Source organism: Anomaloglossus baeobatrachus, chromosome 9 (genome assembly GCF_048569485.1).
Source record: "Anomaloglossus baeobatrachus isolate aAnoBae1 chromosome 9, aAnoBae1.hap1, whole genome shotgun sequence".
Taxonomy (NCBI): domain Eukaryota; kingdom Metazoa; phylum Chordata; class Amphibia; order Anura; family Aromobatidae; genus Anomaloglossus; species Anomaloglossus baeobatrachus.
In genome coordinates, this window is record NC_134361.1 from 217797897 (window position 1) to 217824413 (window position 26517).

General features: G+C 48.3%; 1 protein-coding gene across 3 annotated transcripts in view; it reads left to right on the forward strand.

Moving 5' to 3' along the window:
- The window catches only part of LOC142251573 (uncharacterized), a 60975-nt gene extending 42690 nt beyond the window's left edge, over nucleotides 1–18285 (forward strand). For all 3 annotated transcript variants that reach the window (XM_075324501.1, XM_075324499.1, XM_075324500.1), the window contains exons 6-17: nucleotides 3035–3253; nucleotides 5369–5446; nucleotides 5542–5817; nucleotides 7059–7277; nucleotides 7873–7950; nucleotides 9115–9375; nucleotides 9582–9797; nucleotides 11962–12039; nucleotides 13230–13463; nucleotides 13573–13791; nucleotides 13940–14017; nucleotides 16265–18285. In XM_075324501.1, coding sequence (XP_075180616.1) covers nucleotides 3035–3253; nucleotides 5369–5446; nucleotides 5542–5817; nucleotides 7059–7277; nucleotides 7873–7950; nucleotides 9115–9375; nucleotides 9582–9797; nucleotides 11962–12039; nucleotides 13230–13463; nucleotides 13573–13791; nucleotides 13940–14017; nucleotides 16265–16425 — 2117 coding nt within the window. In that variant the 3' untranslated portion in view covers nucleotides 16426–18285. The remainder of the gene's footprint in view (nucleotides 1–3034; nucleotides 3254–5368; nucleotides 5447–5541; nucleotides 5818–7058; nucleotides 7278–7872; nucleotides 7951–9114; nucleotides 9376–9581; nucleotides 9798–11961; nucleotides 12040–13229; nucleotides 13464–13572; nucleotides 13792–13939; nucleotides 14018–16264) is intronic.
- The last annotated feature ends 8232 nt before the right edge of the window (nucleotides 18286–26517 follow it).

A 26517-nucleotide genomic window follows, 5' to 3' on the forward strand; every position in this document is an offset into this window, starting at 1 on the left:
CGCTCATCACTAGTTACGGAGTACCGAGCACCCGAGCATGGTAGTGCCCGCTCATCACTAGTTACCAGTACTGAGCACCCGAGCATGGTAGTGCCCTCTCATCACTAGTTACCAGTACTGAGCACCCGAGCATGGTAGTGCCCGCTCATCACTAGTTACCAGTACTGAGCACCCGATCATGGTAGTGCCCTCTCATCACTAGTTACCAGTACTGAGCACCCGAGCATGGTAGTGCCCGCTCATCACTAGTTACCAGTACTGAGCACCCGAGCATGGTAGTGCCCGCTCATCACTAGTTACCAGTACTGAGCACCCGAGCATGGTAGTGCTCGCTCATCACTAGTTACCAGTACTGAGCACCCGAGCATGGTAGTGCCCGCTCATCACTAGTTACCAGTACTGAGCACCCGAGCATGGTAGTGCTCACTCATCACTAGTTACCAGTACTGAGCACCCGAGCATGGTAGTGCCCGCTCATCACTAGTTACCAGTACTGAGCACCCGAGCATGGTAGTGCCCGCTCATCACTAGTTACCAGTACTGAGCACCCGAGCATGGTAGTGCTCACTCATCACTAGTTACCAGTACTGAGCACCCGAGCATAGTAGTGCTCACTCATCACTAGTTACCAGTACTGAGCACCTGAGCATGGTAGTGCTCACTCATCACTAGTTACCAGTACTGAGCACCCGAGCATGGTAGTGCCCGCTCATCACTAGTTACCAGTACTGAGCATCCGAGCATGGTAGTGCCCGCTCATCACTAGTTACCAGTACTGAGCACCAGAGCATGGTAGTGCCCGCTCATCACTAGTTACGAGTACAGAGCACCCGAGCATGGTAGTGCCCGCTCATCACTAGTTACCAGTACCGAGCACCAGAGCATGGTAGTGCCCGCTCATCACTAGTTACCAGTACCGAGCACCAGAGCATGGTAGTGCCCGCTCATCACTAGTTACCAGTACTGAGCATCCGAGCATGGTAGTGCCCGCTCATCACTAGTTACGAGTACCGAGCACCAGAGCATGGTAGTGCCCGCTCATCACTAGTTACGAGTACCGAGCATGGTAGTGCCCGCTCATCACTAGTTACGAGTACTGAGCACCCGAGCATGGTAGTGCCCGCTCATCACTAGTTACCAGTACGGAGCTTGGTAGTGCCCGCTCATCACTAGTTACCAGTACTGTGCACCCGAGCATGGTAGTGCCCGCTCATCACTAGTTACCAGTACGGAGCTTGGTAGTGCCCGCTCATCACTAGTTACGAGTACTGAGCACCCGAGCATAGTAGTGCCCGCTCATCACTAGTTACCAGTACTGAGCACCCGAGCATGGTAGTGCCCGCTCATCACTAGTTATCAGTACTGAGCACCCGAGCATGGTAGTGCCCGCTCATCACTAGTTACGGAGTACCGAGCACCCGAGCATGGTAGTGCCCGCTTATCACTAGTTACCAGTACTGAGCACCCGAGCATGGTAGTGCCCTCTCATCACTAGTTACCAGTACTGAGCACCCGAGCATGGTAGTGCCCGCTCATCACTAGTTACCAGTACTGAGCATCCGAGCATGGTAGTGCCCGCTCATCACTAGTTACGAGTACCGAGCACCAGAGCATGGTAGTGCCCGCTCATCACTAGTTACGAGTACCGAGCATGGTAGTGCCCGCTCATCACTAGTTACGAGTACTGAGCACCCGAGCATGGTAGTGCCCGCTCATCACTAGTTACCAGTACGGAGCTTGGTAGTGCCCGCTCATCACTAGTTACGAGTACCGAGCACCAGAGCATGGTAGTGCCCGCTCATCACTAGTTACCAGTACGGAGCTTGGTAGTGCCCGCTCATCACTAGTTACCAGTACTGTGCACCCGAGCATGGTAGTGCCCGCTCATCACTAGTTACCAGTACTGAGCACCAGAGCATGGTAGTGCCCGCTCATCACTAGTTACCAGTACTGAGCACCCGAGCATGGTAGTGCCCGCTCATCTACGTCTCACCTGGCTCAGATAGTGACAGCCATATTTTTGATTGGAAGCCAGACTAGGGCTGATTATCAAACCTGAGGATCACCTGCGACTAAGCCATGTCTAAATCTCCGCGCTCCACCCTGTATTGTGCTGTGTGAGCCATCGTCATCCTCTGTGCACCTGTGATGGGTCATGTCAAATCCTCCGTCACACTGAAATCCTGCCGAGTGAAAGGCAAATAGCTGAAGCCAGTAGACTCCTCGGGGTAGGGTAGATGGGTGTACCAATAGTACAATAGCATGCTAGTAGATTAACCCTATATACGCTGGGGACTGCCGCAAAAAATAGAGGCCCCTATCCCGCAACAATATGGCCCATTAAGCACATCTGCACCTGTTTCGGACGTGGATGTGGCCCCCTGACCTCTAGGCTCCACCAGTGCTATGTCCGGCCCCTGACCCCACAGCTCTATAGGATTATTATAGGATTTCTCCATTTGGCTCCGTTTAACATGACACGTTGCTGAGCAGCTCAGTCGTCTTCCCAGTAAGGACTTCTTGTGCAGAATGTGGGGGGGCCGTGTCCATGTGAAGCCCCCTAGACTTCAGCAGCGAGATTCCTTACAGTACAATGTTGTGATTCATCGGTAGCCCATGACTGGGGTGGATGGAATGACGTGGGCCGTCTTGAGGAAAGCCCAAATCTTCCTGTAATGTTCTGCGTATAGATAGTCTGCAGGGTGTGGGCCCCGTCTGGTACCCCAGAATAGCAACTGCAATGTAATGGCTTTATATTGGGCAAATACCAGTTAAAGGGATGTTGCAGCTGTAATACTACTGCCTTAAAGGGGTTCCTATTTCTTGCCATGGATCTCCTGACCTTACAGCCTCATGATTGGTGCATATAAGGCTGGACATTTTGGGTCCGGGCATTGCAGACCATGTACTATGGCCACCTGAACCCCAATAATCTGTAGAGGAGCACAGGATAAAACACCGCCAAAGTAAGTGAACCCCCACATCATGGTTTTAGGCTACGGTCGTGACTCATACAACATTTTGTTTCTTTTAGGAGTTGAAGGAAACCAGTTTGAGAGAGAGTTTGTATCTGCCCATAACGTCTACAGGAAGAAACATGGCGCTCCACCACTCCAGCTCAGCCGGGACCTCTGCCGCTCAGCACAGGCGTGGGCGGACCACCTACTGTCCATCCAGACCCTAAAACACAGTGGGACGGACCATGGAGAGAACCTGTACTACAAATACAGCTCCAGCACCAAGGAGCTCCCAGGTGATTCCTGCAGATACTGGATCATACGGCAGCATCGAAGGCCCAAGAACCATAGCCCGTAGATCTTAGAGGGGTTGTGTGGTTTAGGATATTGAGTACAGGGTCTCAATTAGTAGAGGGAGGTCTACTCTTCAGGATTGGACACTGGTTGCATCTCTCTGGAGGACCCAGGGTTACATGATTGCGGTGATGGAAATCTATGCAATGCATCATTTCCCGTGTGGTGGCGCTGCAGGGGAATTAAACAGATCAGAGCTACTCTTCGCTAGGGATCCCCGGAGAGGGATCAGCTTGTTTTTGGGAGATTATTTTAATAAACCTTTTTCTGCAAAGGGGAAGACCTGTAAGCAATCTGTACAGGGAACCATTTGTATAGTCTGGGGTACCATCACACTGTTCACCATCACACTGTCCACCATCACACTGTCCACCATCACACTGTCCACCATCACACTGTCCACCATCACAATGTCCACCATCACACTGTCCACCATCACACTGTCCACCATCACACTGTCCACCATCACACTGTCCACCATCACACTGTCCACCATCACACTGTCCACCATCACACTGTCCACCATCACACTGTCCACCATCACACTGTCCACCATCACACTGTCCACCATCACACTGTCCACCATCACACTGTCCACCATCACACTGTCCACCATCACACTGTCCACCATCACAATGTCCACCATCACAATGTCCTTTTTCACACTGTCCACCATCACAATGTCCTTCTTCACACTGTCCACCATCACAATGTTCTTCTTCACAATGTTCTTCTTCACAATGTTCTTCTTCACAATGTTCTTCTTCACAATGTTCTTCTTCACAATGTTCTTCTTCACAATGTTCTTCTTCACAATATCCTCCTTCACATTGTCCACCATTACACTGTCCACCATTACACTGTCCACCGTCCACCATCACACTGTCCACCATTACGATGTCCACCATCAGGTCAACATAAAGAAGTAATGGACAGACATTTTCCAGAAATGGTCTATAAGCCCTGAAGAGGCGGAGGATGACACAGGGACTATATTTGGTGCTTTCCTTGCACTTGTCCTTAACCTATTTGTAGTCCAAGGAGAGAACAGAACTAAAAATTCTTACATAACTTGGAAAAGTCATTTTCTAAAAAAGCATTACTATAATTTTTTTTTTTTAGCATTTCCCATCATGCCTCATTCCCCCGGACTAGGAGGAGCTTTGTCCTGTCCTCTTTGTCGCCCCCTGCTGTTTTACTCCCAGGTTGCACACCATTTGCATGGAACTGCCTGTGTGTTCACCTTTTCTTAACCCCCGGGTGTCGGGTAATAAACGGTATAACTTGCTGACTGGGCACAATGCAGATTACCCCTCCCCCGAGGCTTCCTATCCTGGAGATCAGTTCACATTGCCAGGCTGGTAATTGCGCACAGTCAGCTCTGCTTCGTAAAGAAATTGGCAGCACATACGCTGAACTGCGGCCAGATTACATTTAGGAACGTGAACGAGCCTGTTTATGTAGTTGTGTTATAATGTATATAGTGATCGGTGTGTAATAAGAGCTGCGCTACTAAAACGCTTGTAAGATCTGGACTATATTGTGATATATATCTGCTCGGAGACGGCAAGCCTTGGGTCTACTGGGCATGGGGCGGGTAACGTTGTGCTCTCAGCTTGGTTAGTAATTGCCGAGGACCCAAACAACCTGATCTAACATCCCCATCTCCCTGATGTTGTCCACACACGTAGGTGAACAAGTCTTGGCCAACAATGCGATCCATCAACTTACTATCTCTCAAGGAGGTAGAACATAGGGCCCTAGTCTTTGGCTGGGAGGCATCTTTCTACAGAAGAAACCTCCCCCACCACAAACTGGCAAAATCAAAGAGGCTATGGAGCAGAGGCACCTGATTCCTAAGTTTGGTAGTTTTATGTACTTAGATGTCCTGGGTATATGCTTGGTGCCATGTCGCTCCATGTATTTTCTACGGGGGGATGGGGGGGTGATATCTGAGCTCAGTCCCATAGGAGCCAGACCATCTCCTCAACTCCTCTTGGCAACAGTTATGCGATGACCATGGAGTAACCTCAAAAATGTTGTTTGCCATCTCTCAGGTCAGGAGGCCGTTGACTCCTGGTATGATGAAATAAAGAACTATGACTTTGCAAGACCCGGATTCCGCAGTAACACCGGTAAATCCCAGATCGACTTTTTTTTTTGAAGGTTTTTGGTCTGCACGTGTTTGATCCCCTCCTCACGTTTTTGGCCTCTGTCTTCTTTAATGAAGGTCACTTCACTCAAGTCGTCTGGAAGGACTCGCAAGAAGTTGGAGTCGGTGTCGCCACAGATGGCAATGGTCTTTTCTTTGTGGTGGGACAGTACAACCCGGCAGGAAACATCACCAACCCTGGTTATTTCGAGAGGAACGTACTGCCCTCAGGAACTGCCCCATCAGTGTCCGATAATGATGGACCCGGCTCCAGGTGGAAACAAACCGTTAACAAGTCATCAGAGCCAGAAAAGACAAATGATCGAAAGCCAGCGACAGGATTTGGTCGGCAAGGTAAGAAGCTCAGAATGATGGAACATTACATTAGTTGAAGGGTCTGCATGGTCACAGGATTTGGCCAGCAAGGTAAGAAGCTCAGTTCAGTGGTACGTTATATTAGATGAAGGGACTGCCTGGTCCCAGGATTTGGCCGGCAAGGTAAGAAGCTCAGAATGATGGAACATTACATTAGTTGAAGGGTCTGCCTGGTCCCAGGATTTGGCCGGTAAGGTAAGAAGCTCAAACCGGTGGAACGTTACATTAGATGAAGGGTCTACATCAGTGGTTCCCAAGCTCCAGTCCTCACGACCCCCAACAGGTCATGTTTTCAGGATTTCCTTAATATTGTACAGGTGATGCCTTGATAATGATCCCATCACCTGTTCAATAGTAAGGAAATCCTGAAAACATGACTTGTTGGGGGCCATGAGGACTGGAGTTTGGAAAACACTGGTCATCATGGTCACAATATTTGGCCAGCAAGGTAAGAAGCTTGCTGGGACGTTACATTAGATGAAGCGTCTGCATGGTCCCAGAAATTGGCCGGCAAGGTAAGAAGCTCAAATCGGTGGGACGTTACATTAGATGAAGGGTCTCCATAATCCCTTTTCTTGTTGACTGTATGAACATACCGTCCAAAATGTCCTGTCTTCTTTTGGGTCTTCAGATGTCTCAAAGATCCTTTGATTTCTTGGGGGGTTGTCTTCATCCATCTTAGTAAAACCACCAACTTTGTCTTTTCTCCAAGGCAAGGTAATTGCTCGTAAGAGTTGGGCCTCATATTAGGGTGGTTTCACACATCTGTCAATTGGCCGGTTTGCCGGATCCGTCACACTCCAGTACAATACAGTACAATGGCATCGCGGCAAGCTCCAGTCACATGCTGTCATGTGACCGGAGCTTGCCGCAATGTCATTGTACTGTACTGGAGTGTGACGGATCCGGCAAACCGGCCAAATGCCGGATGTGTGAAACCACCCTTAAGCACCAATCTGGTCTTGTGTTCCTCAGCAAGCAAGGTGTTGAGAATGACGGCATTCTCAGAAGTCAAGTCATTGATGCCATAAGTTGTTCCATTTAGAAAGAATCCTGGGGACAATCTGAGTTTCTCGAGTATCTTCATGAGCCCCAACTTTACACAATTATATCATAAACCTTTTAGGGCCTGAGGGTCTTCACGACCAAGATGCAGAATTGGGTGGAGTTTGCCTGCTTCATTGGTGCAGTAATCATTCGATGTTTATCCTATTTTTTAGCTGTAAAACTTAGCACTTTTGAGCAAGAAGCATTGGACACCCACAATAAGTATCGCCGACTGCACGGGGCACCCCCTCTACAGCTGACCCGGGACTTGTGTGAATCTAGTCAGAAATGGGCTGACCACCTTCTGTCCATCAACGCTCTACAGCACAGCAACACCAACCATGGAGAGAACCTGTGGTACAAGTGGAACTCAAGTGTGAGGGACGCGTCTGGTAAGAAATCGCCACCGATTATATTACTTCTCTCAAATATTTTTGGAGCGGTGTAAAGGAATTTTATTCCACTTAAATCAAGAAGGGGTGGAAATGTGGAGACTCAAAGTAGGGTCTCCAAACTGTCTTTTGTCTGTAGTGCCAGGTTTAAGGGGAGCAAGAGGCCTACGCCTGTCTGTCATCATGCGGTCTCTGGTGAAGGTAGAAACATTGGTTCACGTCTTGTTACAGGTCCGGTCCCAAGCATCCATGTTGCTTTGTTGAACTATTTATAGTCTGTGCCAATTGTTGCCACTTTTCCTGTTGCCTGACCTTAATTTTTGGAAATGTGGAGTTTCCAGTTAAGGTCTCCAAATGGTCTTTTGTCTGTAGTGCCAGGGTTCTGGGAGCAAGAGGCCTACGCCTGTCTGTCATGTTGCTGTCTCTGGTGAAGGTAGAATCTGGAGTCATAAAATAAGGGCACTACACAAATATTCATCCCCTATTATATTGGTATTTTTGCAATATCCTCCCTGATATACCATATGTATGAGTCTACACTCTTGTCCTTTTAGATGATGAAGGCTTTTTTTTGTTTTGTTTTTTTGCACTTTAGGCTCCGAGGTTGTGGATACCTGGTACAACGAGATAAAGGACTATAACTTTAGCAAGCCCGGCTTCCAGTCCAACACAGGTGAGGGTCCGGTGTATATCCAGCAGTAGCAACCAGTATATAAAGACGTGTCCAGCTTGGTATTTATGGCACGTGCACATGAGACGCAATATACAGTATATATTTTAAGAACGTGCAATTTTAGTGCTTAAAATGCATGAAAAGTCACTACACAAGCACAAAGGTGTAATACAAGTGAAGTGATCTGTAGGCAGGTAGAGGACGGGCATGAAGCTCCAATGCAAAATCTGTAACCTCCCCCCATTACCATGCACCATTTATAATACTGGGGGTTTATGTGGCAATAATCTTTGGGTCCTCAATAAGACCTGGCTCGAGGTGCAACGGCTATTTCTGCTCCCCTATAGCGAGATCGCTGGTGGGCAAAGTATTTATTTTTTATAATTGACCTTTGACCATATTAAATGATAGTGATCATGGACGCAGTCAATTGCACGGACTTCAGAGCAGATGGGTTCAAAGTGCAAAACCGTTCGATCCTGCCCGATTATCGTCCAATGTAAACTGGTCGGTGATCACCTGATTAATGAGCAACACATTTGTTCGTTAGATGATTAGATCTTGCATGCAGCCATAAAAATCATTATTGGCAGCACATTGTCCACTGTATACAGAGGATGTGATACTGTATACACACTGACCAACAATCATTCAGCGTTCTGAAAACTACTTATACTGATCCTGAGTTACCTCCTGTATTATACTCCAGAGCTGCACTCACTATTCTGCTGGTGCAGTCACTGTGTACATACATTACATTACTGATCCTGAGTTACATCCTGTATTATACTCCAGAGCTGCACTCACTATTCTGCTGGTGCAGTCACTGTGTACATACACTACTGATCCTGAGTTACCTCCTGTATTATACTACAGAGCTACACTCACTATTCTGCTGGTGCAGTCACTGTGTACATACATTACTGATCCTGAGTTACCTCCTGTATTATACCCCAGAGCTGCACTCACTATTCTGCTGGTGCAGTCACCGTGTACATACATTACATTACTGATCCTCAGTTACATTTGGTATTATATTGAACTAGACTGCAGATTGGTGATTGCAGCTCTGGAGTATAATGTGGATCTGGCACAGAGTGTAATGAAGCAGTGTCATACATGAACCTCCGGTTGATGAAGTAATCGATCTTTTCTCCATTCCAGGTCACTTTACACAGGTGGTTTGGAAGGACTCCAGAGACGTTGGTGTGGCCAAGGCGGTGGATGGTAAAGGGATGGTGATAGCGGTTGCACAGTACAGTCCGGCCGGGAATATCACCAATCCTGGGTTTTTCCAGAAGAACGTGCTGCCCAAGGGAACCCCCGTGACTGAATCGACAACAAGCCCCGGTGACCGCGGGATGTCCTCCACCACCACCACCTATTACCCATCCACTCGCGGAGGAGACTCATCATCCTCTACAGGTAACGAGTCAAGACATTGACGGCATCCAAAGTGTCATGTATATAGAGTAGATTTTTGCAAGTTCTCGATAGCCAGACATGTGGCCATTGATGTCAGTGCATCGTCCTCCAGCCCGGGGTGCCGCGTCGGCCATGACTCTTACGTCTGGGGTCCTTTTGCCCAATATTCCCGCACCCATTAACCTACTTTGTGTTTCATTCCTCAGTGGACTCGAGGACATTTGCACAGGAATTCCTGAAGGCGAACAACTCTTACCGCTCCCAACACGGAGCCAGACCCCTGCAGCTGAACTCCCGGATTAGCCAAGATGCCCAAAAGTGGGCAGAGCACCTGTTAACCCTGAAAACACTGAAGCACAGCGACACCTCCTGCGGAGAGAATATTTGGGCTAAAACGGGAAGTCCATCCATTACTGTGACAGGTCCGTTAAGTTCCTTATTAATCACAGCCTTTTAGACTGAGTTGAAAAAAGTTTTAACACTTCAGATGTCCATAGGACTCCTAGGACTGGTGCGAAGCAACGATCTGGTTCTAGTCTGCCATCTGCTGGACATCGGTGGAATTGCAGCTTTAATTTTTTTTTTTCCCTTAGCTTCCTAAAAAGTTTTAGTTAACTTGCAGGAAAGTTGATTGACAATAAGTAACGAGGCTGCTGATGTTCCCCCTATGATGATTACTGATGGACACACAGTGAGGGTAAAGTGTGTGTATATATATATATCAATGGTTCCAGCTCATGGGAGATATATATATGCATACCTCGGTACTGTCTCTACCAAGCCCCACAATAACACAAGCAATATACATTCTGGTGACCCCTGCAGCCAGTCACCGGCCTCAGCAGCCTTGTGTCTTCCATACTATTATTCTCACAGAGGCCAGTGATTGCTGCAGCGGTGGCATCACATGCACACAGTGGGAAAAAATAGAGTTCGATGGGACCTGCCCCCTCAGGGTACAGGATAATTACACTGACACTTGGCTCTTTCCCTCAGCACCCAGCTTTCCCATACTCCGATGTCTCGATATAATATTGCCTCTTATACTGAATCTCATAGTCCTCCATATAGTATAATGCACTCCCCATAGCCCTCCATGTATTCTAATGCACTCCCCATAGTCCTCCATATATTATAATGCACCCCCCATAGCCCTCTGTGTATTATAATGCACCCCCATAGTCCTCCATGTATTATAATGCATCCCCCCATAGCCCTCCGTGTATTATAATGCAGCCCCCAATAGTCCACCATGTATTATAATGCCCCCCATAGTCCACCATGTATTCTACTGCACTCCCCACAGCCCTCCATGTATTATAACGCACCCCCCCGTAGCCCTCCGTGTATTATAATGCACCCCCCATAGCCCTCCGTGTATTATAATGCAGCCCCCACCGTCCTCTATGTATTATAATGCACCTCCTATAGTCCTCCATGTATTATAATGCACCCCCATAGTCCGCCATGTATTCTAATGCACTCCCCATAGCCCTCCATGTATTCTAATGCAGCCCCCATAGCCCTCCGTGTATTATAATGCACCCGCCTCATAGCCCTCCGTGTATTATAATGCACCCCCCCATAGCCCTCTGTGTATTATAATGCACCCCCCATAGCCCTCCATGTATTGTAATGCACCCCCATAGCCCTACATGTATTGTAATGCACCCCCATAGCCCTCCGTGTATTATAATGCACCCCCCCATAGCCCTCCGTGTATTATAATGCACCCCTCATAGCCCTCCGTGTATTATAATGGACCCCCCCATAGTCCTCCATGTATTATAATGCACCTCCATAGTACTCCATGTATTATAATACACACCCCATAATGCAGCCACCATGTAATAGCATACAACCCCAATCTCGTTTAATGCATCCCCATAGTCGTCTGGCCACCGTGACTACATGCTCTTTTCTGCTTGTTCGGTCTTCTCAGCATGTCCACTATTCTGCCACTCTGCACATTTCAGCACAGCAGTGCGCAGTAGTGTCACCATCGCGCTCCGCTCTGCTGACAGCTGATATGTCACAGTGCAGACACAGCGGGAGAATGATGAGAGAGGAAGCGCGCCGCTCCACCTCTCATCATTGCTTTCAATTGTATCAGCATTTGCCATACTGATACAAATGCAAGTGCGATCCTCGGCGGGTGCCTGGTGCCAGCGCTGGCACCGGGCCCCAGAGCGGTCGCGTGGCCTGCCGCCATTGGCGGTTCGCCACTGGCTGAGGTCCTCAGGCCTCCAGAGCCTAATGGCCCAGATGCGATGGCGACCCCTGCGACCACGATCGTTCCGCCCCTGCATGCATATATGTGGCCACTGAAGCCACAATAATAATACTAAAAATCTGTGGGGTCCACTGACTCATCAGGGGTGCAGGGATTAAACAAGTGTGTTTGGGTTACTTTCCTATTTTATCAGCCTTTCTGCTGTCAACTATCCCAGACATCCCCTTTTAATTTGATTGATTTTTGCAGCATTTACCTAGCCATCCTATTGATATTGCTTCTGTACTGCCATCTAGTGTTTAATAAGTGGAATTGCAGTTTTCCCATTGATCATTTCCGTTTTTTTTCACCAGGTCAAGAAGTAGCTGACAGCTGGTACAAAGAAGAGAAGAACTACAATTTCTCCAAACCGGCACATCAGCCGGATACAGGTATAATGTGTATATTGCTCGTATACAAATGTGTATTGGTTTGGCTGCCATCTGCTGGCCAAGATTAGCCATGCAATTGTATGCTAGTAGATATTTTTATTTAAAGCTGAAACACCTATATCTGCTTATTGGGCAATGTGTGATGCTGGATTCCCCTGCGGCTGCCTTTTTTTTGCCCTTTTATTCTTTTTGCCCTTTTATTCTTTTTGCCCTTTTATTCGTTTTGCCCTCTATTCGTTTTACCCTCTATTCTTTTTGCCCTCTTATTCTTTATGCCCTTTTATTCTTTTTGCCCTTTTATTCGTTTTGCCGTCTATTCTTTTTGCCCTTTTTTGTGTTTGCCCTTTATTCGTTTTGCCCTTTATTCGTTTTGCCCTTTATTCGTTTTGCCCTTTATTCGTTTTGCCCTTTATTCGTTTTGCCCTTTATTCGTTTTGCTTTTGCCCTTTATTCGTTTTGCCCTTTATTCGTTTTGCCCTTTATTCGTTTTGCCCTTTTTTGTGTTTGCCTTCTATTCTTTTTGCCCTTTTTTGTGTTTGCCTTCTATTCTTTTTGCCCTTTTATTCTTTTTGCCCTCTATTCTTTTTGCCCTTTTTTGTGTTTGTCCTTTTTTGTGTTTATCCTTTTTGCCCTTTTTGTGTTTGCCCTCTATTCTTTTTGCCCTTTTATTCATTTTGCCCTTTTATTCATTTTGCCCTTTTATTCATTTTGCCCTTTTATTCATTTTGCCCTCTATTCTTTTTGCCCTTTTTTGTGTTTGCCCTTTTTTCTGTTTATCCTTTTTGCCCTTTTTGTGTTTGCCCTCTATTCTTTTTGCCCTTTTATTCTTTCTGCCCTTTTATTCTTTTTGCCCTTTTATTCTTTTTGCCCTTTTATTCTTTTTGCCCTTTATTCTTTTTGCCATTTTTTGTGTTTGCCCTTTTTTGTGTTTATCCTTTTTGCCCTTTTTGTGTTTGCCCTCTATTCTTTTTGCCCTTTTATTCTTTTTGCCCTTTTATTCTTTTTGCCCTTTTATTCTTTCTGCCCTTTTATTCTTTCTGACCTTTTATTCTTTCTGCCCTTTTATTCTTTTTGCCCTTTTATTCTTTTTGCCCTTTTTTGTGTTTATTCGTTTTGCCCTTTATTCGTTTTGCCCTTTATTCGTTTTGCCCTATTTTGCTTTTGCAATTTATTCTTTGCTCGTTCCGCAGGACATTTCACCCAGATGGTGTGGAAAGCGTCCAAGGAGGTTGGAGTTGGCGTCGCATCCAGCGGAAAGGGAATGTTCATTGTTGTAGCCCAGTACCACCCTTGCGGTAACATCACCAACCCCGGGTTCTACGCTCGTAATGTCCTTCCACGGGGGTCCAAAATCACTGCTGATGATGACGATGAGGATGGGTTTGTGAAGGACTCGGCTCCCAATGGCATCGTTGCTATTCCGGGTATGATTTGAACTATTGGTGCACTTATAAAATTCCTTTAATTATTGGAAAGATCCGGTGCAGGTGTATGTAGAGCAGTCATCACATCTTGTTACCATCTTATTACCAGAAAAAGAACTAAAATCATTCCGGAAGGATCTACTAAATGAGCACAACAAGTACAGGCGTGCGCATGGATCGGGGGCCCTGCAGCTCAGCACGGCGTTGACCCAGGAAGCCCAGAAATGGGCCGATCACCTAGTGGGGGTCCGCGCTCTACAGAATAGCTCTACTGAACATGGGGAGAACCTCTGGTATCGCTGGGGCACCGACACCAGCCTGCCCAGTGGTACGTAGTCTAAATTTTGGAACATTTTGCTTAGCATGATGTAAGGTCTCTGCTAACCTCGGGCCCCATACGGTCTGACATTGGGGCCCTCACTGTCTACCCTGGCGTAAGGCGACTGCATATGACACTGACTGTTCTTCGTTCCCAGGGAAGGAAGTGGGAGAATCTTGGTACAATGAGATTGCGAAGTACAATTTCAGCACCCCCGGATTCCAGAGCGGATCAGGTGAGAGGATCCTACACGTCAAATCACTTATCAGGCTCTCATGCCCCCCCCCCCAAACTTCCTTTGAATGGTCAAATGGGAGGAGCATGAAAACCGATTATCAAAGTTTTCTCCCTCTTGGAAAATCTAATTTGGATTTTTTTTTTCCACTGCCTTCACTGGATCTCGGCAATGAGACCTTCCAGAATCGGAGTTTCTCTTGTTTATAGGCTTTGCAGTGCCCACAGGGTCGCAGATCGGCGGTCCTCATTTCATAAAATCACAAGAATGGGCACTTGAGTATAAGCTTGAAAGTGGAGTGTCATGGTTCTGATTTGAGGGTCTCTGCTCTCCTGCAGAGACAAAGCTCTGCTGTTGTATTGTGCTCTGGTGGACGGGTTGTTTCCCTTCTTTGGGTCCTGCATTGGTGCTGGGAAGGGTCTGTTCACACACAGGCGCCTTGTTCCAAGTGATTGCTCTACTTAATTAGGGAGCAACCTCACCCGGAACGCCACCAGTCGTAGTTCCTGTTCTGCAGCAAGTGCTTCTAGCTCCCGTAAGTGTACTCTTCTCGACCCCATAAGTGTACTTGTCTCTCGACCCCGGACCTTAGTTACCCATCTCCACCCGTGCCACTGACTCTGACATTACCCCCTGGCTCCTGACCTCCGGCTCATACCCTGACCTCGGCTAAGCTTTCTCCCTCTGTTCCATATGTGACCTCCTGGCTCCTGACCCCCGGCTTGTTTGACTACTCCTCTACTAGTTGTATCTAGTGACGCGTAGTGATTGCGCATCACAGGAGTAAATAAAGATTTGGATATTGTGGAGCTAAAATGTGTTTTTTTTTGTTTTTGTTTTTTTTATAGAAGTAGTTGTCATGGTTGACAGACAGTCCTGTGGTGTCCGGCTACAGAAGGTCGCTGCGTTCGGCTGCACAAACTGCTCTTTGATTTTCCATCCTTTCCGCTGTGGTGTGAATGGAGTGTTGTATGTCTTCTCTGTTACAGTTTACTCTTACCCCTTTAGGACCCTGCTGAGATCTTTTCTTTTCCTTTTATCCCTCTGTGTCTTCATATACCTGCATTTCCCCTTGGTATTTTGCTGGTGATAGAGTTAAATTTCTATATGGTCCTGATTTGTAAGCAGTCGGCTTGTAATCATCCAGAGAACGGTTGTTGTATGTTGCAGTTCCTCTCCCGAAGTCATCTTGGAGATAAGTTGTTTGTTTGCTTTCCCCTGTTTGTTTTCCCGGTGTCTTCTTTAGGACTTAGTGGAGTTGACTAAGCGCTCATACCATCCGTTCATTACCAATCGCCCAGTTCAAGGTCAGTTAGGGTCCGATATCCTGCCTGGCGCATAGGTGCTGAACCAATCTAGCAATGTCAGGGGAGCCAGGGGCCACCGGAAAACTTTATCGGGGTCACCATCTCCCTCCTCCCCTAGACACAGGGTTTCAGTGCAAGCAGACGGCTTGCATATATCTGGAGAAACTTTGTGGTTGTTGCAATTCCTCTGGAGTTATCTGGAGATAAGTTGTTCGGTCACATTCCCCGTTTGTGATCCCGGTCTCTTCCTTAGAGCTTAGTGGGGTTGACTAAGTGCTCATCCCATCCACTCCCTACCTAGGGCCTACTTCATTATCAGCCAGGGTCAGGTATCTGGCTTGGCGCATAGGTGCAGAATCTATCTAGGGTGGTGAGGGAAGCCAGGACCCAGTGGTAGGCTTGGTCAGGGGTCACCATCTCCCCCCTCCCCTAGACACAGGGTTTCAGTGCAAGCAGGCGACTTGCATACATCTGGAGAAACTTTGTGTTTGTTGCAACGCCTCTCCCCTGAGTCATCTGGAGATAAGTTGTTCGATCATTTGAGCTTAGTGGGGTTGACTAAGCGCTCATACCATCCGTTCATTACCAAGGGCCCAGTTCAAGGTCAGCTAGTGCCAGATATCCTGCTTGGCGCATAGGTGCTGAACCAATCTAGGGACATCGGGGGAACCATGGGCCAGCGGAAGGTTTTATCAGGGTCACCATCTCCCCCTCTCCTAGACACCCGGTTTCCCTCACCTCCTTTTTCTCTGTTCGCTCGGTATTTCCCCATACCTAGTGTGACAGTAGTATTTTCTATCACATGGTCTCTGGGATCTCCTTTTAATAGCGATATGGTGCAATATCATGAACAGCCTGTGGATGGGAGTGGCACTGTTTCAGAAGGTTCCTCTTATTTCGTATACCCATCCTTACCTTCACCCATTGTTTAATTCTCCAGGTAACTTCACCCAGATGATCTGGAAAGGATCTACCCAGACCGGCTTTGGACTGAGCACAGACAATAAAGGGATGTACATCGCCGTCGGCTTCTACGACCCGGCCGGTAACATCGCCAATAAAGGATACTTCGAGGATAATGTCCTGCCTAAAAAGAAGTGATGTGGATCTGTCGCCACTAACGTCAAGCACTCGCCAACACCTGACTAGTTGCCTGGGTCAGAGGGATTCACATTTACACCAAATGAAGGACTTACTACCAAGTGGAAGGATTGGGTTACAATAACTTGCAGATTTTTCAGAAAATTCCCCCCTCAGGTTCCACATAACGAAGAACAAATCAAGATTTGCACATCTCCTTTATATAAAACTTACCATCTCTACAGAAATTGGATTAGTTTTACCCCTTATTTTAATAAGCGCCTCCCTTTTTGGGGTCAATTTTGTGGGAGTTGTCACATCATCTGTGCATAGTTTGTATCATGCAGAACACTTAGGTCACCTGGGGGCTATAACTAGCAATTTGGAGAGGCCTCACTACTTGTATGGCCCCCATTGTGGACCACGATGGTTCTTGTGGCATCAAAGAGGTGCCAGTCTAATGAAGCTTATTAACCACTATATTTCGGAGGAAAAGGTCAAACTGATGGGGCCTCATTTCTCAGAACGTCAGAATATAAAGAAGAGAGGGCGGACCCCCCTGCCATTGTCTTACCACCATTATTTATCCAGCCTATGACCCTTGAACCAATTCTCCATCCCCTTGCTTGCTAGAAATGCAGTTCCTCTAGGGTGGGGAATCCTTCACAAGTCCTGCCAGCCAATAGAAGGTATTGGACCAATCCCCGGGCAGGGCCTGTACACCCCCATGGTTCCCCCGCGCAGGGCCTGTACACCCCCATGGTTCCCCCGGGCAGGGCCTGTACACTCCCATGGTCAACCCGCGCAGGGCCTGTACACTCGCATAGTCTCCCGGGCAGAGCCTGTATACTCCCATGGTCAACCCGCGCAGGGCCTGTACACTCGCATGGTCTCCCGCGCAGGGCCTGTACACTCCCATGGTCAACCCGTGCAGGGCCTGTACACTCGCATGGTCTCCCGGGGGGTAGGGCCTGTACACTCTTATGGTCTCCCGGCCGGTGCTGTACACTCCCATGGTCCCTCGAGCAGGGCCTGTCCAATCCCATGGTCCCTCGAGCAGGGCCTGTCCAATCCCATGGTCCCTCGAGCAGGGCCTGTCCAATCCCATGGTCCCCCGGGCAGGGCCTGTCCAATCCCATGGTCCCCCGGGCAGGGCCTGTCCAATCCCATGGTTCCCCCCCCCCCCCCATCCTTCCCAGGCAGGGCCTGTCCAATCCCATGGTCCCCCGGGCAGGGCCTGTCCAATCCCATGGTCCCCCGGGCAGGGCCTGTCCAATCCCATGGTCCCCCGGGCAGGGCCTGTCCAATCCCATGGTCCCCCCCTCCCCCATCCTTCCCAGGCAGGGCCTGTCCACTCCCATGGTCTTCTCCTATAATATCTACACAGTAATCCAAAGTGCTTTCCTAGAAGGGTCAGGAATTTGCCATCTGTTTTAATGTTCTCCACCGCTCAGGTGACCCCCCCCCCCCTTTTATAGGTGCTACATTCTGCAATTTAATCTAAAAACACTTATCAGTCCCCTCCCGTCCCAGCGTCCCTTCTCCCGAGGCTCCGGTACCCTTGTATAACCACGTGAGCTCTGCATCCGATGTTACGCGAGCCTCGGAGACCCAGCACTGACATTGCTGTAATGCCACCAGTACGGGAGGGGGGTATAAGGGGCTTTTATTTTACATTGGGGACTGTACTATACCTGAAGGGGCGTCCAAGTAGTGGCCAATGCCTTTTTTAATTAATGAATTTTTATTTTTGGATTTTTTTTTTTTGTGTGTGTTCATACCACTATCTGGACGAGGTACCACTAATACTCAAGTCTTAATGTTACAATTGCTACTATAGTGTGAGCGTCCATGTTTTTCTATTAAAAACTTTGTTTCGCATGTTTTGTGTTTTTTGTTTTTACATCTGATTAACAACTTTTATCTGAATCTGAAAACACTCAGACCATGTTACAATGTTTCAATTATTGATTCTCCATTGTTTTACTCATGTCATTTGTAGCCTTGCATGCGACCGCCCGTTTACATATAGATTGCCCACTATATCGCCTTATCCAAAACACTACATTATAAAGAACCGTGAGTCAAAACCCCATTTTTTTTTCCCCATATGAAGTATATCTAAATCTCAAAAGTACGACCTTGTCTCACACACAGGCAAAAAATGAAAGATGCTGAGCATGTGTGTCTTTTTTTCCATTCACTTCTATGGGAGTTCCAAATACATCGCTGCAAACTGAGCCTTTCACTCTATGGCTCTCAATCAGAGCCTATGCACTATTTGAAAATAATTCGGGATATTTGGCTTTCAGGTGAAATTTCTGAGCTTAGTGTCACCAGTAGGTTGTATAGAGACACAGAGAGACTGGAAAGGTCATAGAAAGGCAGAGAAGTGGCCACTGAGCTTAGTATCACACAGTGTCACCAGCAGGTTATACAGAGACACAGAGAGACTGGAAGAGTGACAGAAAGGCAGAGAAGAGGTCACTGAGCTTAGTATCACACAGTGTCACCAGCAGGTTCTACAGAGACACAGAGAGACTGAAAGAGTCACAGAAAGGCAGAGAAGAGGTCACTGAGCTTAGTATCACACAGTGTCACCAGCAGGTTATACAGAGAGACTGGAGGAGTCACAGAAAGGCAGAGAAGTGGCCACTGAGCTTAGTATCACACAATGTCACCAGCAGGTTATACAGAGACACAGAGAGACTGGAGGAGTCACAGAAAGGCAGAGAAGAGGTCACTGAGCTTAGTATCACACAGTGTCACCAGCAGGTTATACAGAGAGACTGGAGGAGTCACAGAAAGGCAGAGAAGAGGTCACTGAGCTTAGTATCACACAGTGTCACCAGCAAGTTATACAGAGACACAGAGAGACTGGAGGAGTCACAGAAAGGCAGAGTAGTGGACATCCTTTGGCCACATCCCACACTGATGGAGGCTTCATTGTGAACAATGCCCTTCGGAACCGGATGATGAATACCACACAACTCCAGGCACATATAAGGGAGGTGAGAGGCACGAAGTGTCACGTCAGACCATTTGAAACTGTTTGCAGGTCATCTAGCACACAACACAAGCTGTAAAGTACTTGACCATCCCACCAGACACAGGTGTCATCTACCCTGGATGAGGGACCAATGGCCTCAGTGCTGGTCACTGCTGAAAGTCGATTCACGCTGAGCAGAAATGATGTCCTGCAACGATGTCGGAGATGAGAAGGAGAGCGCTATGCATCAGCCACTGCTGTCACCAGACGAGCCTTTGGTGGTGGTGGCGTTAGTGTGGGCCGGTGTGTCCGGTCACTACAGAACGGCCCTACACTGTGTGACTGGTGCAGTGACAGCCCCTACTACTGGAATAACATCATTAATCCAGTCATTGTACCTGCACATGAACAACACCGGCTTTATCTCATCTTCACGGAGGACAATGCTCCAGATCATCGAGGTAGAAACATCTGCTGGAGACTGGGAGACCTAAAATGGAGCGACTGCACTTTCTCCAGACCTGAATCCCATAGAAAACCTATGGGATCAGCTGAGTCGCCGTGTAGAGGCCGTAACTCTGTACCCCAGAACCTCAATGGCCGGAGAGCAGCCCTTCAGAAACAGTGGGACGCTGGCCTCCACAGACCATAACTCCACTGGTGAAAAGCAGGAGGCGTTGCTGTCAACCTGTAATTGATGCTCAAGGCTACATGAAAAGATATTGAGACACTGACATTTTTGGGGGGTGTAGGGGTGACTGTTGCTGACTTTTGTTTCCATATTTTTTTTTTTTTTAAATGAGGAAATCCCGATTGCTGCTCCTTCTTAAATGCCGCACTTCATGATAAAATATCACTGTAATGTGAACTTTTTATGATGTACATAAATTTCTCCCGAAATCAAAATATCCCTTTTTGTGACTAGTGTATGTATGTATATACACTATATATACAAAGGTCCACCCTTTCAGGAACTTTTCTGACCCCCCCACCCCCGCCCCGCTTTCTACATTCATAGACATCAATATGGAGTTAGCGCTTTTGGAGATATTACAGCTCTCGCTCTTCTGGGAAGGATTTCTGCAAGATTTTGAAGGCGTTTGTGAGAATTTTTGCACCTTCATCGAGAAGAGCATTTGTGAGATCAGACCCTGATGTTGTGGAGAGGCTAAGCACACAAACTTCATTCTGTTTCATCCCAAAATTGTTGGATGGGGCTGAGCTCTGTGCGGCATTCATGTTCTACACCCTTCTTTTCTATAGAGAGCTTGTGCACTGGGCACAGTTATGGGGAACAGAAAAGGGCCTTTCCCAAAACTGTTCCCACAAAGGTGGAAGCTAGAATTAACCACAATGTCTTCTACTGAAGAGCTAAGAGCTCCCTTCATTGGAACTAAGAATATGAGGATGACCCCTGATAACAGCCCGGAGAATTACCCTCCTCCACCAAACTGTATAGCGGGCACAGTGCAGTCAGGGGGTAACATTCTCCCGGAATCACCAAACCCAGACTCCTCCATCAGACGCAGATAGAGGAATGCGATCCGTCCCTGCACACAACACGTCTCCTCCAGGGACCAGTGATGGCGGCTTTGCAGTGCTCCATTTGATGATCAGCTTTGTGCTTGGTGATGCACGGCTCGGCATTGTGCTTGGTGATGCACGGCTCGGCATTGTGCTTGGTGATGCACGGCTCAGCATTGTGCTTGGTGATGCACGGCTCGGCATTGTGTTTGGTGATGTATGGCTCGGCATTGTGCTTGGTGATGCACGGCTCGGCATTGTGTTTGGTGATGTATGGCTCGGCATTGTGCTTGGTGATGTACGGCACAGCATTGTGCTTGGTGATGCACGGCTCGGCATTGTGCTTGGTGATGTACGGCTCGACATTGTGCTTGGTGATGTACGGCTCGGCATTGTGCTCGGTGATGTACGGCTCAGCATTGTGCTTGGTGATGTATGGCTCGGCATTGTGCTTGGTGATGTACGGCTTGGCATTGTGTTTGGTGATGTACGGCTCGGCACTGTGCTTGGTGATGTACGGCTCGGCATTGTGTTTGGTGATGTACGGCTCGGCATTGTGCTTGGTGATGTACGGCTCGGCATTGTGCTTGGTGATGTACGGCACAGCATTGCGCTTGGTGATGTTTGGCTCGGCATTGTGCTTGGTGATGTAGGGTTTGGCATTGTGCTTGGTGACGCACGGCTCAGCATTGTGCTTGGTGATGTACGGCTTGGCATTGCGCTTGGTGATGTACGGCTCGGCATTGTGCTTGGTGGTGTACGGCACAGCATTGCGCTTGGTGATGTTTGGCTCGGCATTGTGCTTGGTGATGTAGGGTTTGGCATTGTGCTTGGTGACGCACGGCTCAGCATTGTGCTTGGTGATGTACGGCTTGGCATTGCGCTTGGTGATGTACGGCACAGCATTGCGTTTGGTGATGTACGGCTCGGCATTGCGCTTGGTGATGTACGGCTCGGCATTGCGCTTGGTGATGTACGGCTCGGCATTGCGCTTGGTGATGTGCGGCTCGGCATTGTGCTTGGTGATGTGCGGCTCGGCATTGTGCTTGGTGATGTGCGGCTCGGCATTGTGCTTGGTGGTGTACGGCTCGGCATTGTGCTTGGTGATGTACGGCTCGGCATTGTGCTTGGTGATGTGCGGCTCGGCATTGCGCTTGGTGATGTACGGCTCGGTATTGCGCTTGGTGATGTACGGCTCAACATTGTGCTTGGTGATGTACGGCTCGGCATTGTGGTTGGTGATGTACGGCTCGGTATTGTGCTTGGTGATGTACGGATCGGCATTGTGCTTGGTGATGTACGGCTCGGCATTGTGCTTGGTGATATATGGCTGCAGCTGCTTGGCCATGAAGTTCCCGGCGGGCGCATTTAAGAGGAAGAAATGTAATGAAGACAGACTTATTACACTGGTGCCTCCTATTACAGGATGCGCTGGTATCAGTGAGCTCCGCATCACCAGACTTTCTATCATATGTTAGTAAAGGCAGACGACATGGGGGGGGGGGGCTTGAGCTTGTATACTGGGGGTGCTGGGCTGGAAGTATATATCGGGGGGCAATGGGACAGAAGGAAAAACTTGAAATCATTAATTAAAGGCGTTGTCCACTACTGGACAATCGCTTCTTAATAGCTGCAATCTCCAGGACTGGTGCTGCTCCTGTGAATCCACTGTCTCTCCCAGTGGTCACTGATTGACTGCAGCGGCCACATCACTGCCATAAGAGACAGAGGGGAGAGAGAGGAGCGGCACAGGTCCAGGAGGCAAGTAGGCCCTTTTCTTCCCCAGACCTAGGGATCCACCTGACCCATCTGTTATATTTGTAGAAAAAAAAAAATTTAACTATTAGAAAAAAATTAAAAGTGTTTCCTGTCTTTCTGGTGATGACCTCTAGAGGGCAGCATCTCCACATCGTCCCAATACCCAGGTCTGGCCATCCTCAGGATTCTCACTTTCGAGAGCCGTCTCCTGAGTAAACGCCGCTTTATACGACAGATTAAATGTATTGACAGGCAGCATTAGTCTCCATTACTGAACTCTGGGAAAGCATCTCACATCAGCACTGACGGATGACCAGCCACGTGCCACCGATCATCACCCTGCAGCCGGCATCCGTGGGATCTGTCAGTAGGGATGAGTTAAGACCAACGCCACCTAAAGATCCCTTAATATGATCGTCCTCCTTCGTTGTTTGTTAGAAAGGAACCCCAAAAGATGAAATTCCAAGTGACTTCCAGCGATCATCCAGCAGCCAGTGTTCAGATTCCCTGCAGCACCCCTACAGGACAAATAAAGTATTACAATGTTTCAATTGAAATCAATGCGGCTGGTCCATGCTGCTGTCTCCCAAGACCTGTGTACACCTCACAGGCTTCCTGCTACTGCCCAAAGGATGCACACGCCCCTTTTTTTAAAGGGCCAGCGCAATCTGACTCGGAAGTGTCTCTCAGGTCAATTGAGAGGTTTCAAGTATTTAAGGCACCTTCTCCTTAAAGGAGGTGCCTGGGCAACAAGTTTCCAACGTTGCTACTTCCCAGGTCCCATTGTGCTGCTGCTGTCATTCTGCTGAGTTCTGATCTGACACTTATCTATATTTCAGTGCTGTGCCAGTTTACTGTCCTGCAGCTGCCACTACCATCCTTACCGGCCGGCTACTATGATAGCCGCCACCGCAAGTATCCACGCAGGTCACTGCTCCATCCATCCATCCCGGACGGATCCACGACTCTGCCTGCTGTTGCTGTCATTACTACCAGAGACTATTGTGTCCTTTGGCGCCAGCAGCCGAGGTACCGCAGATCCACTTGGGCTGCCCTCTGCCGGCCGCTTACCAGCATGTGTATTTGCTGTCACCTCCGGTGGCAGCAGTGAAGACTCTGCTGCCGGTCCAGTTCTCTCCTCCAGTCAAGTGAACAGTACCTTCGGTCCAGTGGACCCATTAATACCGAGCATAACATAATGTTATAGGAACTCCCACAATCTCCACACCACACAGACACAAAAGGACTATCTGCTTGTTACGGGTGTGTCATGCATGACAGACAGCCCTGTAGTTTCTGGCTGTAGAAGGTCGCAGCATTTAGCTACAAAAGATGCTCTCTGACTCTCCTTTTTCTCCTGCTTGGGGTTTATCCCTTTCTCTTTAGGACCTTGCGCATTTCCTCACCTTTTCATTTGTTAATCTTTAGCACATCCCTGTAACGCCTTCCTGGATCCACAGACTCAGACGGGCTGTAATGGACAGGCTAGAGAGAAGCCACTCACCAAGCAGGACCCCTAGAACCCTGAAACCCTTTAACCCGTATACAGGGATTTGGTATTACACAGGGCCCAAGGTGATCACTACCAGTGGATGGCTGCAGTCTGAGAGCGCAGTCGTCAGGCAGGGTCAAACCAGGAATTGCTGAACAGGGACAGAATCGGCAGGCAACGACGTAATCAGAAAACAAAGCAGAGGTCAAATCCGGATCGGGCAGCGAGGTACAAAAACAGCAGGCAGGAGGGTAGTCAGAACACAAGCAAGGTCAGCGCACAGGAAACAAAATACAAACAGCACAGGAACCAGGAATACAAACTATCTCTGGCAGTGGTCAGATAACAGGAGAGGGAATAAGAAGGGTGTGGTGTCTTCCCATTGGCTGCAGGTGAATGATGGCAACTTCAACTGGAAGACACACGCCACCTACAGTCAGCCAGTGGTACTGCAGGTTACAGAGAAACCCAGCCTAGTGGATGAGTGGAACCTGTGCTCAGCAGAGCCACGGGCACCGACTCCTCTCCCATCACCAGCACTATCCATGGTGGGAACACGGCGTCGCCTGGCGATCGGAGCAGAGGTCGCAGGAGCGGACTCTGGTGGGGACATGACAATCCCTTTGTGTCTTTAGATACCCTCATTTCCCCCTTACTCTGTGCTGGTGATAGGTCTAATACCCTTAACAAGTCTTCAGTGCAAGCAGTCAGCTTGTCTACATCTGGAGAAACTTTGTGGTTGTTGCAGTTCCTCTCCCTGAGTCATCTGGACATAAGTTATTCGTTCACTTTCCCCCTGTTTGTGATCCCTGTGTCTTCTTTATTGCATACTGGGGTTGATAAGTGCTCATACCATCCGTTCCTTAGCTAGGGCCTATTTCAGGGTCAGTCAGGGTCAGGTATGTCGCTTGGCTCATAAGTGCCAAACCTACCTAGGGTGGTGATCCCTCACCACAATAGATAGGTTCCGCACCTATGTGCTGAGCTGGATACCTGGACCCTGGCTGATCTTGAAGTAGACAGGGACCAGCACTAGTGATACCTAGGGTCAGGTATACGGCTCGGCGGATAGGTGTGGAACCAATTTAGGGTGGTGAGGGAACTGAGGGCCCAGCAGTAGGGATATCTAGGGTCAGGTATCCAGCTCGGCGCATAGGTATGGAACCTATCTAGGGTGGTGAGGGACCCCAGGGCCCAGCACTAGGGTCAGGTATCCTGCTTGGCGCATAGGTATGGAACCTATCTAGGGTGGTGAGAGAAGCCAGGGCCCAGCAGTAGGTTTGGTCAGGGGTTACCATCTCCGCCTTCCCTAGACACAGGGTTCCCTTCCCATTCGCCGTTCCCTTGGTACTTCCCTGTACCTAGCGTGACACTGCATGTAACTTAAGGCTATGTGCGCACTAGAGATGTGAAGTTTCTCGAGAAAATCTTCTCGAGAAACTTCTGGGAGTGAAAGATTTGCTGACCTCCGGAAAAAATCCGCGGCAAAACCGCATGCGGATTTGCCGCGGATTAGCCGCGGATTTACCGCGGATTTGCCGCGATTTTGCCGCGATTTTCCCGCGGGTGGTTCCCTGCGGATTTTTGCAGTCTGTACTGCAGAAATCCGCGGGATACCTGCGGATTTAATGGACATGTTCATTTTCTCAAGAAACTTTCTCGAGAAACTTTTCTCAAGAAACTTTCTTGAGAAAAATCCGCACCAGTGCGCACAGCTTTTTTTTTTTCTCATAGAATTTCATGGGAAATGTCTGCACAAAGATTGCAGACATTTCTCAAGAAATTTCCGCGGCAAATCCGCGGGTAAATCCGCGGGTATTTTGCTCTAGTGCGCACATAGCCTTAGGATGTATAAACCATAGAATAATATTATACAATTGATTGAAATATTTATGGAGAGCAGCCTTTTACATCAAAGTGTTACCAAATGACATTGTTGCCCCGGGGCCTGCGGCTGCACCCGTCAGGGGGGTGACGAGGTAAATAAACAAGAGTGTTCTCCCCTCACAGCAGATCTGTCACACAGGGGGGATTTTCCACTACGTCCACCAGGTCTGAAGAAATCTCTCGCGGGTGGTCAGGATCTCCCCACACTAACAATGTTTGTTATGGAAAACTCCAAGGCAGAACCGAATCTAAAATAATCTGCGAATTCCTGACCGGTGTTACCTTACACAGAGAAATAAATATTGTACCGAGCGTCAGGAATAGATTTCTAAACAGAGCTTTTTATAGAAGTTTTATGTTACTCAGTGGTACCTTCTATCCCTCTATCTAACTATCTATCTATCTACAGTTGTGCTCAAAAGTCCTCACACCCTGGTGATTTTAGCCTGATAACATGCACAGA